Source organism: Fukomys damarensis, unplaced genomic scaffold, assembly GCF_012274545.1.
Source record: "Fukomys damarensis isolate Sample0158 unplaced genomic scaffold, DMR_v1.0_HiC HiC_scaffold_5, whole genome shotgun sequence".
Lineage (NCBI taxonomy): Eukaryota > Metazoa > Chordata > Mammalia > Rodentia > Bathyergidae > Fukomys > Fukomys damarensis.
The window spans coordinates 65,664,782-65,677,676 of record NW_022900917.1 but is presented as its reverse complement, the minus strand read 5'-3'; the positions used below and the strand labels follow the sequence as shown (position 1 = coordinate 65,677,676).

At 48.4% G+C, this 12,895-nt stretch overlaps 2 protein-coding genes across 6 annotated transcripts in view; one reads left to right on the top strand and one right to left on the bottom strand.

The window, feature by feature from the left end:
* CUNH8orf33 (chromosome unknown C8orf33 homolog) overlaps positions 1–3,673 on the top strand; it is a 6,008-nt gene extending 2,335 nt beyond the window's left edge. For 2 of the 4 annotated variants that reach the window (XM_010630428.2, XM_033760771.1), the window contains one exon: positions 45–3,673. The gene's annotated coding sequence lies outside the window, so the exon portion shown is untranslated. The remainder of the gene's footprint in view (positions 1–44) is intronic. The other 2 variants (XR_004516023.1, XM_019208389.1) reach the window with 2 other exon arrangements.
* Positions 3,674–6,511: 2,838 nt separating this feature from the next.
* Positions 6,512–9,585, bottom strand: LOC104866453 (5-hydroxyisourate hydrolase). 2 transcript variants are annotated; one of them, XM_010630431.3, is made up of 4 exons: positions 9,537–9,585; positions 8,816–8,955; positions 7,151–7,286; positions 6,512–6,601 (listed from the first exon to the last, which is right to left on the bottom strand). In XM_010630431.3, exons 2-4 carry the CDS (start codon positions 8,944–8,946, stop codon positions 6,512–6,514), a joined length of 357 nt encoding a protein of 118 aa, XP_010628733.1. In that variant the 5' UTR covers positions 8,947–8,955; positions 9,537–9,585. The 2 variants fall into 2 exon arrangements, with proteins under 2 accessions (XP_010628733.1, XP_010628732.1); XM_010630430.3 differs by lacking the exon at positions 9,537–9,585 and adding an exon at positions 9,330–9,431.
* Between the last annotated feature and the right edge of the window lie 3,310 nt (positions 9,586–12,895).

The window sequence follows — 12,895 nt, the reverse complement described above, 5'->3', positions numbered from 1 at the left end:
CCTAATAAATTTTTTTTTTTTTTTTTTTTTTTTATAAAAACTAGTAATGAGTGAAAAGAGTATGCTGTCTGTGTTATAGTAAGTACACATAAGCAGGGGCCTGGCACTGCTGGGTATGGGTTCTCACCCCAATCCTTGGTCTTTTGTCCATAGTGCCTTTTTTTGAGCAGGTATCATCCTCAGGGTACCAGTTTAGCCTCCACTGAGTCAGTCTCTGTTCTTAGGAGCCGAGGAACTTTTTACCCTTTGGTCTTACCCGGGGACCTGGATTAAGCCTTAGTGCACTACCCATCTAAATGCTGATTACTTTAGATGTCAGTCCCACGCCCTCTGTTTCCATGAGTTGGGGTTTTCACATGACCTAGGAGACCTGAGGAGTCCTCCTCAGCAGCTTGATCTATGCTGGTGTTTCCTAAGCTTGCATTCCAAACTAGATAGAACCTAGAGGCCATCTGTCTGCTCATTCTGATGAGTGTTTCATAAGCAAATCAGACTACATGTTCCAAACACCTAACCAGACTCCACAATCACTTTTTGCACAGTGGCACTGCTGCCTCATCTAGTTGATTAGGCCACAAACCTGTGTCATTCTTGACCTCATGTGTTCAGTGCTTCAGCTGGTAGGTCAACTCTCCTTTCAAGTCTGCATTTTCTTTACAAGTTCTGACCCTGTCTCTTAACTTGACTGTTGTGTTAAACTGATGTCAAATCTTTCTTCTGATAGCCAGAGCTATCCTTAATATATTTCATATCATGTTTCTCCAGGTCACTGGCTTCAGTGAGCCTGGAATACAATCTGAAGGCCAACATACAAAGCTCTACATATGGCATCTGGTGTACCCTCTGCTTTTGAGGTAACCAAACTTAATCCTGCCTTGAGGTCTTTGGTCTTGCTGTCCCATTTGCTTGGATTGCTCTTCCTCCAGATCTTAGCGTGACTGGTCTCTGGAAAAGTAAGAATCAGTTTGTGTGAGCAGTCAGTGTTCACCCTGTTACTCATTATCCAAGGTAAGAGATTTTGATAAAACCAGGATTATTAATAGGAAATAGATTTCCTTCCATAGTCACCATGCAAATGTAAGTTATTCAGATGACCCCTTATTTGAGTGTTTCCTTTTAAACTGAATCCTTATTTATTAAAATTATAGGAGTCATTAGTAAAAGGGACACATCCTGATCTCAGGACAATGCCTTGATTTACAGCCTAGATGCAGAGATTCAGATAAGTGTCTGAGACTCTGCATTCTGCATTCTGGTTTCCAGGGAAATAGGATCCTGGTCTATTTCACAGTTCAGACCTGACATTGAATCTAGTCTATAGCCCTTAATGTGTGCCCATCAAAGTACTTCATGTAGATTTCACCTAAACACTTTCCACTAAATATTGTATTAACCTTGTCTCTCTGCTGAGATGCCTCCTGAGTCTTTGTGTAGTCCTCTTTATCACAGTGAGCTGGCAGACCAATTGTTGGGCTCTCTGTCCATTATTAACTTCGAATGAGAGACCAGGACAGTCCTTACCCTTTGGATTGTATTATCACCTGCCACCTTTTCCCCACCCTGTTTCCCATGGTCTGTTTGACCCTTTTTCCTCAGCTCTGGTTCTAGGAGTTTGGAAGGCCTGAGAAAAGGAGAAACGAGGGGTAGATTGTCCCCTTTTTCCTTTTGTGTTATCTCTATGGTTAGTGTTAGGGATAATGGTTAGGTTTGGGAATGGGATTAGGGTTACAGTTCAAGTTAAAGTTGGGTTCAGATTTGAGTTAAGAGTTGGGTTAGAGTTAGGGTTTGAGAAGGGATGGGTCAGTGGGAATGCCCATGGTTTGGAGGAACAAAGAATAAGGGAGCTGGATGAGTGGGCCAAAACTTGCTTCTCTGGAAATCCCATGGTAAGGATGGGGGTTTTGACCTTTGGTGAGTCAGAGCCTTCTGGGGATTTGGAAGAAAAAGATGTGACTGACTTTAAAGGTCTTTCTAATTGCTGGGTTTAGAACACTTTTCACTTATTTGCCATATGCCTGGGAGCAGCTCAGCCTCAACTAAATGGGTGTAACTCAGTAGCACTGCAAGGAAGCTGCATTCCTAGAAAATCCAGAATAAGTTAAGACTGCCAAAATATTATTTGTATATAACAAGCCTATATTCTTAGCATGTGTGAGGCTGGCAGGACCTGTCTGTGGTAGAAGAACACCCAGGGGCACTCACATCCACAATCCCTAACCCATCCTGTACCTGCACTGTGCCAGTAAGTGCAGATGGAGGACATGTTCAAGAAGGAAGAACACTTGGAGAGGGGGATGGCAGAGGTATCCATGCAGAACAGGTGCCTGGAAGATGCCCTCCAGGAAGTGCAGGACCAGAGAAACTACATGCAGAGAAAGCTTGGGAACTACGAAAGGGACAAGGAGGTTCTGGTCGTGATTTTCTTACTGAATTCCTCTCCTTTCTTACCAGGTGCTTTCCTGGGCTCAAGAGGGAAGCACATGGGGCACTTCTGGAACCTAAAACCAGGATTGGCCCTAAGGGCAGGAAGAGAGAGATAAGGAGCCTGGGCTTTCTCCTGTAGCTCTTCTGCAGCTGCAGTGTGGGTGATGAGGCCCTAGTGCTCCATGTGTCACACTGACCAGCCTGGGTAGGGCCTGGCTGCTGGAGTCTTCCGGCCTCCATTGTTCCTGATGATTATTTCTGGCCTTGTCATTTTCTTGTTTTACATGGATGCCTGTGAGTCCTGAATAACTCTTGTTCTCCAGTATATAAAAGCACAGTTGAAGATTATTGAGAGACAATAAGGGTTGGATGGAAGACTGGGTCAAAGAGAGCCTACTCTTCCCTCCACTGGGGAATGCAGGGCTGGGAGAGTGGGTTGGGCGAGAGGAGCATAGGTTCTGTGAACTATTAAGAGACCAATCTGACAGGACTTGTTCCTCATTGAGAGTCTAGGAGGGTCCAAGATGATGTGCCCACACTTCTTGTAAAGGAGAACAGTTGTTTACCCACAGAGGAGTAGTAGCAGTGCCTGTAAGACCCTGGTTACTGGGATAAGCTGGATCTTGGGCCGAGGTTGGGGTAGCCACACAATAAGGGCCTGTGAGGGCCACAGCAACAAGGCCTAAGATTGGAGGCTCAGCTTTATGTCTGCACCCTATTGGGCTCCTACTCAGGAAGGGCTGGTCACCTGGAGCACAGGCAGGTGGGAAGTGAGGTCCTGCTGTGGAAAGTGGAGGGAGGGACCTTCCCTCCCCTTGAGAAGGGCAAGCTGACATTGAGCTGGACACTGTCCTTTGCCTCCAAGCAGCTAAGATGGCAGCTGATAGTCATAGCCACCATGGTCAGGGTCCAGTTGGCACTAAATGTGGGCCAGTCCTTGCCTTTCCTGGTCATGGTTACCCTGTTTTATGGGTGAGGAACCTTCCAGGGAAATGACAATGTCTTCCTGCAGGGACATTTTTCTCAGACTGGGCCAGTAAGGGTTTGAGGGGCTTCTCTGGGCTGTAGTCTGTTGGTGGCAGGCTGGGTCTAGTTTTCAGTCTTGTACCTGCAGCACCCCTCAGGCAGAAGCACCAGCAGCCTCACCATGTGGGGGCATCTGAGGGGCTAGGACCTGCAGACCCAGGCCCTCAACAAGGGAGGATGAGGAAAAAATGCACGCTGTGCTACCTGCATCTCCATGAAGAAGCTGTCTGGCCTGGGAAGAAATGAAGATGCACTTGACAGAAGCAGGCAGCCTCATGATGGAACAGACTTGTCAGTGAAAGCTGTTCATAGATTTTTTTGTTTGTTTGTTTATTTTGGGGATTGAACTCGAGACTGCATTTGCAAGGCAGGTGACAGAACCACCGAGCTAGATCCCTGGCCCTGTTCATACATTTTTTAACTTCTTGAATCATGTGACCATGTTATCACAATTATCTTAAATAAAAAATAGTGTAACTTTAAAAACTACTGTGTTGTCAGGTCGTCATTCACACTGTCTGCCTCAGCCAAATGATGAATCTCAATATCATCTCTCCTTAGGATGTTCTGGAATTAAATGTCACCATCAGAGACTTGAAAGGTACAGATGTGCCCCTTTGCCTCCTTCCTTGTGTCTGTTTCCACCAGCTTAGCCTCAGCCTTTCAATATCCTAACTGGTTGATCTCTGAGGAGTACACCTGTTTCTGCTTCATATCTCAGTTGATGAAGTGGGTGTTACTGTCCCCATGTGGTGAGGCAGACACAGCTCAAGGCATCTGCTCTGTCCCCGGATCACTAGGCCTGGCATGTGGTCTGGGTCTCAACGCGGTACTGTCATGGTGCCTGCCTATTGCATGCTTGGGGCTCTGCCATCTTCTGTTTCCTACTCTGCCTCTCTCCTTCACCCAACAGTGCCAACCTGGCCTCTTGGACAATTGTAGCAGCCTCTTCTTGTCTCCCTGAATAATGTCCACTGTCCTCAGCACAGGACAGTTGGGGGTCTACCCTTTTCCAACTCCATTTCAAATTTGAGGCAAATTACACACCCTTTCCATGCTGAATATGCACATAGCAGAATCATGTGAATTTCATGGGGAAGGTCAGACCCCTGAAATGAATGCCTGTACCCCCAGCTGTTGTCTGTCCCATGCATCTGAGAGATGTCTGGGCTCTCTACCCAGACAGCTGCTCTGCCTATACTTTGCCTGCTATCTGCAGAGAATTTTACCAACATCAGCTGTCCTACAAGTCTGACAGTTACACCCTTAATTCTGTGTGGTAGACCTTGCATTCTAGTTCTGTCGCTTGGGGCCATATCCAGACATTCTTGTCATTATGGCTTAAGAACTCAGGATGCAGACATTGTCTCCCACATGTTCCCAAGTCCCATGGTGCCTGCATCACTCTGGTCTTTCAGCCCTCTCTAACCACAGGCTGGGCACAGCTCTCTCCAGCCTCCTGTCTATCCATCTCATCTTTCCCTTAGATGCTCACTTCCAAGCCCAGGGACTTTCTATTGGAACTTGATGGGGATAGCTACGCTTTCGAGTGTTTGCTGAGTCAGATCAGGCCCCAAGCATTTCATACAGATCAATTTATCAAACCTTCACACCACTCAGTAAAATATGCCCTTTAAAAAATGTGCAAAAATTTGGTGAGGACGGTCTGGGGATTTAGCTCAGTGGTTCTGCCACCCGCTTCACAAGCACAAGGTCCTGAGTTCAATCCGATACCTATATTGGGGATTTAGCTCAGTGGTTCTGCCACCCGCTTCACAAGCACAAGGTCCTGAGTTCAATCCCTGATACCTAAATAAATAAATAAATAAATAAATAAATGGTGAGCAAAATTCTCTGGCATGGTGGGTGCCAAGGTGTTTATCTCTGTTGATCTCCCACCCCACCCTCCTGTGCTATTGTTCTCTAGGGGCAGATCAGGTAACTTGGACTTGTCCCCATGGAGGCCCTGCTCCTGAGAGAAGATGTAGAGTTGTGGGGAGTTACAGGGTGCTGCGCCCACTAGGGCACAGATGCTGTTTGACAAGGACGAAGAAAGAATGAATGATGGCCTTCACTGAGAAATGCCAGGTGAGTAGCAGACCACCGAGGCCACTGTGAGTCTATCTTCTCTGATTCAGTGTGCCCATCATGAGGTATTTTGAGTTAACACATAAAAGTGTAGCAGTGTCTGGCACACAGTAAACCACTGACAAATCTTATTTATACCATGTTTCTGGCTCAACCCCTCCCATCCTCCTCCTCCATGGAGAGGAACTTAGTTCTGGTTGGGCCAGAGTATATTGGTCATACTGTCCAGGCCCAGGTGGATTCCTTCCTTCCTGACACTGCTCTGTCCCCTGCTTCATATCTCATATGCTGTGCTCATAGGAGCCAAAACTGTTGGCCTGTGAAATCTCCTTGGACAATGTGTGCTTCAAGCCCCTAGAGATAGTTATGATTGGGTAGAGATTGGGCCATGGGCATCTACTTGCCTGGGCTACAGCTCACAGGACACGGCTGGCATCACTATACAACTGACAACCCTTTCACACCAGGTCTGCAGACCTTCATTTTTTTGGTATTTCCTCAACAGTACATGAAAGTTTTTACATGGTCCCTTTATATGCTCTCATCTGCCACTTTGGAGAATAACCTCCTACCTCCACCCATAGCATCACGGTCTGCCTCCTCCCTGGGTGCATGTCCAGACTGTGCTGTGACCACTCCTCCCAGTCCTGCTTCTGACTTCAGCAGAACCTCTGAGGGCCCCTCACTCACTAGGGACCTGGGCAGCAGTAGCAGAGCTCTGGCCACCCACACATCACTTCTGCTCCCCCACACAAGGCTCCTCTCACTGTAATGGGATCAGCTTTGCAGATGTCAGCACTGACTTTATTGATACTGAATTCACAGTTGGCCACTGAAAAACAGACCAGAAGCTTCCCAGGAAGTGGGTGACCTGAGTGCCCCATGTAGATCATGAAGCCCACCCACTCTTTGGAGGGTTGGGTGTGGCTCAGAGTGAGGGAGGGGAAGATGGTCCTTTGGGCTTTGCTCAGCTCTAGCTCCCTCGGTAGGTGGTGTATGACCATGGGCTCAGCAGCAGGGGCACGTGGAACTTCTGGGTCTCATTTGTAACCGTGAAAACAACCTGTGAGAAACAGAAGGCACCATAGCACAGTGAAAGATCACAGCACCCAAGCTGTGTCCCAGTGCTTCCTGGGAGAGTTCAGTAGCCCAGACTGTGGGGGTGGGCATCTGGAGCCTGACAGTAGACTGGAGTCTTTCTGGGGGCTGCTGATGGGGTCATTCCTCCCTGGAACAGTGGAAAGAGGTCAGGTGCTTTGATGGTGGCTCCAGGTGAAAGGAGAAACAGCAAGGTAAGGCCCAGTGAGCTGAAGTCTGGGCTCAGGTGAAAACATCTACAAAGAGGGGGATGAGTCACCCTTGGCCTGGTTTCTCCCAGAGCCTAACCCAGAGGCAGTTCAGGGACAAATATGTGGTCATTGTGTCTAATGATCCCTCAGGTCCCTGGACACCTTTCTTCTGGGAACAAAAAGCAGGTGAGTTCACCTGCCTGCTACTTCTTGGAATAGGTGGAACCAAACTACCTATGCCCAGATGAGGCCTGGCCAGTAGGATCTGACCTTTGGTCAAGTGTCAGGGGCCTCCACCCCCTCTACCCACCTGTGGCTCTTACCTCTACATATGGGTAGAAGCTCTCCTGCCCCCTCTTCTTCCAGTAGCCCTCAGTGTCAAAGGACAGCTTGTAGGTGCCTGGCTTGAGCTGGCCTGGTTTCAGAAGCCCAGGGCAGCGGCCATCCATATCTGTGTGGCTAGAGAGAGGACAGGGCTTCAGAGATGGGACAAAAAGCCACCCTACCCCAACTCTCCTGAGTCTGCACCCCCAGGGGCCTCAGACTTATGCAGAAATGGGGAAACAGAGATGGGGAGAGGCTCTTAGGGATACTGCTATACTGCCCGGAAAGGCTCTGAGGGATACTACTATACTGCCCGGAAATGAACATAGAGAAGCAAAAAGGGAAAAAAATTTCCAATGTATTCTATGAGCAATAATTACTTTATGTTTGGCATATATTTTTCTAGATTTTCTCTCTGCCTAGATGTGTTTATTTACAAGTAAATATGTTTTTAACAAAACATAATACTATTTGAGCTGTTTTATAACCTGAGATTTTCATATGGCTTATTGTGCCTGGCTTTCTGGGTCAGTAATCACACCCATATGGTGGCCTGTTTTCAGCTACACTGAAGGTCCACATGGACCATCATCCAGAGTTCTGTTCCCTTACCATCGGAAGAGCTTTATAACATTCCAACCAGCTAGACAAGAGCTGAGGGTGTGCATGTATAGTGTGGGGATGGGAATGGGTCTGTGTGACCCTTTGTGGAACTCCTGGGCACCACAGCACCATGCTGACTTGAAGTGGCTGTTTCAGTGGGACCTGGCCCCTCACCACCAGCTGTTAGGAAGGGCTAAATGGGTAGGGCACCTGCCACACCTTTAGACCTTAATCTTTTGGGCTCAGCCACATCACTCCCATCCTGCTTCTTCTACTCAGGCTGAAAGGATGAGATCTGTCTCCTTGAGGGAAAGGGGAGCCTGCCTCCTTGAGAATCGAGGGTCTGGGGACCTGCTCACAGGGCCAACTCAAGGGCCTCTCCACCAGTCTCTACCTGAGGCAAGGGCAAGGGGAAGGGACCCAGCATCTGCGTCCTGTGTATACATGGTGGCTGAAGAGCCCAGTGCTCTATGGGTCTGACTTGAAATCCCAACTTTCCCCTTATTTCTTCTGCCTCAGTCTTCCCATCTGTAAATGCCTTCCCACAGGGTGTATGGAGAGTAGAAATAGAGGAATAGAGTGCTCAGTGTGCTGCCTAGCCCAAGGTTACCTGTAAATTGTGGCAATAGTGAGGTCTTCTAGGTTCCACATCAGGGCTTAACTCACAAGCACCCACAGGCTGTGGGCATGGCTGTCATGGAGAGACACAAACTTGGCTCCCACCTAGCAGGCCCACAGGGCTATGAGGAAGCAAAGCCTGGGCAGATGCTGTCTCAGCAAGTCCTACGGGATCCACCCAGGACTGGGTACCCAGTGAAACAGTTACTTTCAACAACCCTGTTTTCAAATGTGGAAACTGAGGCATGTAGAGTCAATAGGGAGGGGCCAAGCTGGGAACCCAGGCAGGCAGTGGGCCTCCAAGTCTGAGGGGACAGTTGGGCAGCAGTCAGCTCTGCTCTTCCTCAGGGCCCCTCCCACCCTGTCCCCAGGGGTACACAGGAAGAGCCCTGCATTGGAGGAGCAGGTGCTGTGGATTCCCAGCCTTTCTCAGGGCCACCTACCTTTTCCTCAGCTCTATCCACTGCTGGCCAAGGTCCTTCAGCTGGGACAAACGGAGGTAGAGGCCCCCAGCTGGGAGCCCAGAAGTGGTGTCTAGCACATGTGTGGTAAGTGGGCTGCTTCCAGACTCCATGTCACTGTTCTGGACCACAAGAGGGGCAGCGTGAGCTCCTGGGGGCTCAGCACAGGCACAGGCCTCTGTCCACACTTGCTGTGTGAGAGTAAACAGCCCAGCTGCTCAGAGGATGCACTGGGTACAAGGGTGACTGGAATTGCTGAGTCGTTAGGATGAGGATCCAGATGGTAAACAACCCGACCTGGGCCCTCTATGGTGCTCCATTGAGGACTCCGCTGCCCTCCCCAGGCCTTCAGTGCCTGCGGTCAACGGCCTTGTTTTCCCAGAACCCAGCTCTTCACGTGCATCCCTGCTTCCAGTGTCCCCCAGCACAAAAGGGGCACAGCCCCCAGGCAGATGAGGGGACAGGAACCCTGAGGGTCTCCGCCTGCTCCCCTTACTTGCGGGGATCCCAGGTGTCGCTGGAGCGTCAGCAGCTGCGGGGAGGCCCTGGAACTCATGTTCAGTGTTAGCTCCGATCTGCACTATGCCCACGGGCCGAGAGGATGCGCGGGCAGTGATTACCTGACCTTGCCACAACAAGCCTCTGCGGTCAGCCGGGCCCTGGCCCCGCCCCCAGCGCCCTGGAGTCATCTGTGTGACCAAACCTGAAGGAACTGCCCTGGCCCGCTGGGCGTCCAGGCTTCGGGCGAGGCTCCACCTCCATGATGGGGGTGTGGTGTTGGGATGGGCAGGGGCTGCAGACCTGCTGGGCCTTGGAGGCTTCCTGGGCGGAGATGGGGTCGTGAGGCGGAGTGGTGCGAGGGGGCGGAGACTGCGGGGCAGGTAGCAGGTTCTACTGTTCAGAGATCTGGATAAGCGGGTGTCCTGGGACAAAATTTTTAATAGAGCCCCCTCTGCTGGGCATGTAGAGTTGCCAGTTCTGACCAAGCCAACAAGCCACCTGATCTTGCCTCTGTTTCCTCGTCTACAACATGGAGCAAAAAGACTCCAAGATGTTTGCAGGTATAATAAGACAAGGGGAGTTCCTTGTCCGGCTCTCTGCCCTCTGTTACTCCTTACAAACAGGATAGGTGGGCCTTGATCTACAGAAAGCATAGGAGTATGAATGAGTCCTTGTATTAAAATTATATAACAGAGAACAAAGTTTGGGTGTATCATCTAATATAAAAAACAAGGCGTTCTCTATTTAAAACCTGGAATGATCTACACCATGATGTTGGTTACTGGCTGTTTTGCTCTGGCACAAGGCATTGTGATGCTTCATCTTGACTGTCAATTTAATTGCATTGAGAAATGCCCAGGAAATTAGTAAGACAAACTTCTGGACTTGTCTATGGGGTTGGTTCAGACATGACTGGCATTTGAGACAGCAAAGCAAGAAAGAGCCCTGCCCTGAATGTTGGCCCCATGCAATAGGCTGGGTGCCTGGATAGAACAAAAATGGAAGGAAACTGCCTGCTGGCACAGCCCTCAGTCTCTGCTTCTTGGCTGTCATGTGGGGCCACTGGCTTTCTTTGTCATGCACTCACACCTTGATGAAGCCTAAAAGCAAGCTCTCCAGGGACTGAAACCTCTGGAAGTGTGAGCCAAGTAAACTTTTCCTGTTTAAGTTGTTGTCAGGCATTTTCCACAGTGACAGAAAACTAGCACTGGGATCATTTTCTCCTTGCCGAATTTCATTTCTAATAATTCAAAAGTGAGCATGGGTTACTTGTAGGTTTGGAACCAGTCCTCTTCAGGGCAAGGGAAGGAGAATGTCTCAGCCAAGGCTGGCCATGTTCTGGTCAGAACCACTCTGGAGGTAAGTAGGAACATTTATTTGAGGTATAGACGCACATATTGCATGACTTCTATCTAAGGAAATGACCCAAAGAGATGTTATAGTAAATCCCTTGAGCGCCGGAGACCAGAAACAACCAGACTGACCTAACAGGTCAATTAAATAAGTTAGTCCATCACACAACAGATGCTTTTCTGATCTTAAGAGAAATAGGCTCATTTGTGTGTAAGAGGAGTAAGTCTCCTGAAAACAATATCTAGAGACAAAGGACAAAACAGCTTGTAAAAAGTGGGAAAGCAGTGAGGTATGGTGACATAAGCCTGTAATCCCAGCACTATGGGAGGCTGAGGGAAGAAGATTGCAATTTTGAGCTATGTGGGCAGTTTCAAGACTTAGTGAGACTCTGTTTCAACTAAAAAATTAAAAAGGGGCCAGTGTCGTAGCTCAGTGTGAAGGCCCTGGGTTCAATTCCCAATTTTAGGGGGAAGAGCAAGAGAGCTTGTACATTTATAGGTTCCACTGTATTACAAAAATTAGCTCACCTAACCCTCACAAGAACCCCATTATGTTATTATCCCCACTATTCAGAGGAAAAACTATTCTTGGAATATTTCTAGTAGGATGTACAAACAAACAAACAAAAAGCTAAGATAAGCATTTTTGGACAGGGGTAAATATTTTTCTTTAACCTTTTGTGTTCCTGTAATTTTTAAACTTGGGTGCGTATCACTTTTTAAAAAGTCTCAAATGCTATGTACTGACAAAAACAACAGTCAAACCTTTTTTTGGGAGGTGCCATTTACTCATATTCCCCTCCCCCAGACCTGACTCTGCCTTGTGGGAGGACCTAGTGGCAATGCATGGGGTAGGATGATTTGTCAGTATTCCTCTTGGGGCTTCTCCAAGCTGCTCCTCCTTCTTGCATCTACCCCTATGGAGGACTGCAGTGTCCCCTTTCCAGGTGTCTGAGACACTTAGTCATACCTGGATTTCCGACGCCTTGCTGTGCCTGAGAACTAAGGTCCTGACTAATTGTATCTCTGGGAACTTCCCTAATGAGAAGATAACCAGGCCCTGCACATCAGGGCTCTTATGACACCTTTAGGCAAATTTGAAAAAGATGCCTTATCCACTCCCTTCCCCCACCTTCTCTTAACATGGTGTCCTCCAGTTCTGTCCATTTTCCTTCAAAAGACAAGATTTTAGTCTACTTTATGGCCTAGTAATACCCCATTCAGTATATATATCATATTCATCTACTGATGGTCACCTAGGCTGTTTCCAGATTGGAAGCAAGGCTGAAGGACAAAGGATGATTATGCAAACTGGAGAACTGATGAAGAAGACAAGAGTGAAAGAGAGAAGGAAGAAATAAAAATAGGAACAGAACACACATACACACATAGAAACAATATTCACACATATATAAACGAGAACAAACAAGAAAGAAAACAAAATTAGGAAAAGGAAAAAATGTCCACTTCAAGGCATGTCTCTGCTATCACTGGTAGACAAATTGGGCACACAGAGCCCAGATCCACACTGATTAATCCCAATGAGCCAGCTGTAGATGTACAGTGGGGTAGCAGATAATCCCAGCAAGCCTACACCTTTACTTCTGAAGCTCAGGCTGGTTTCTGGCTGTGGAACCCTATTTGCTCAGACAGCAACACTCCATGTGTCTCCTGCTGCCTTGAACTTGGCTCTTTGACCTTCTGCGGACTTCAACTTGGTTCTGCCTCACCCTGATGGAGCCAGTCCAGAGCTACTCAGAGTTCTGAGCTCATTTGGGCTCTCTGCATGATTGCTACCAGCCAGTCACCCTCTCCAGGGGGAAATCTGAACCTGAATAATTCACCAGCTGCTGCAGTCTGCTGCATCCACTGCTATGTTCCATTGGTGCATTTCTCCATGGAGGCCTCTGGATTTGCCAGTGGTCATCATGTATCTGCAGGTTTGAGCCACCCTTCCCATGCAGTGAGTCAGGGCTCAGAGAGAAACTGCCACTCACCACCTCCTTTTTCTTTGTTGAAGTCTCTTTTTGCTCTTCCTGTGGGCTTCAGTTGTTGATTCAAAGCCTTGCTGGGTCCGGTGACCCACTTCCCTTCTCCTCTTACTCATGTTGCTATATTCCAGCAACTGGACACCAAATCTAGAGTCTGTCTCTGTGCTGTTCACCACTTCACCATCTTCCCAGAAGTCCCCTGTGTGCATTTCTCCATC

Coding starts and splice junctions, on each gene's coding strand:
- LOC104866453 (XM_010630430.3), bottom strand. CDS start 9,389: ATGAGTTCCAGGGCCTCCCCGCAGCTGCTGACGCTCCAGCGACACCTG. Junction 8,956..9,329: donor GACACCTGGGATCCCCGCAA/GTAAGGGGAGCA, acceptor CTTGTGGTCCAG/AACAGTGACATGGAGTCTGG. Junction 6,602..7,150: donor GCTTCTACCCATATGTAGAG/GTAAGAGCCACA, acceptor TGTTTCTCACAG/GTTGTTTTCACGGTTACAAA.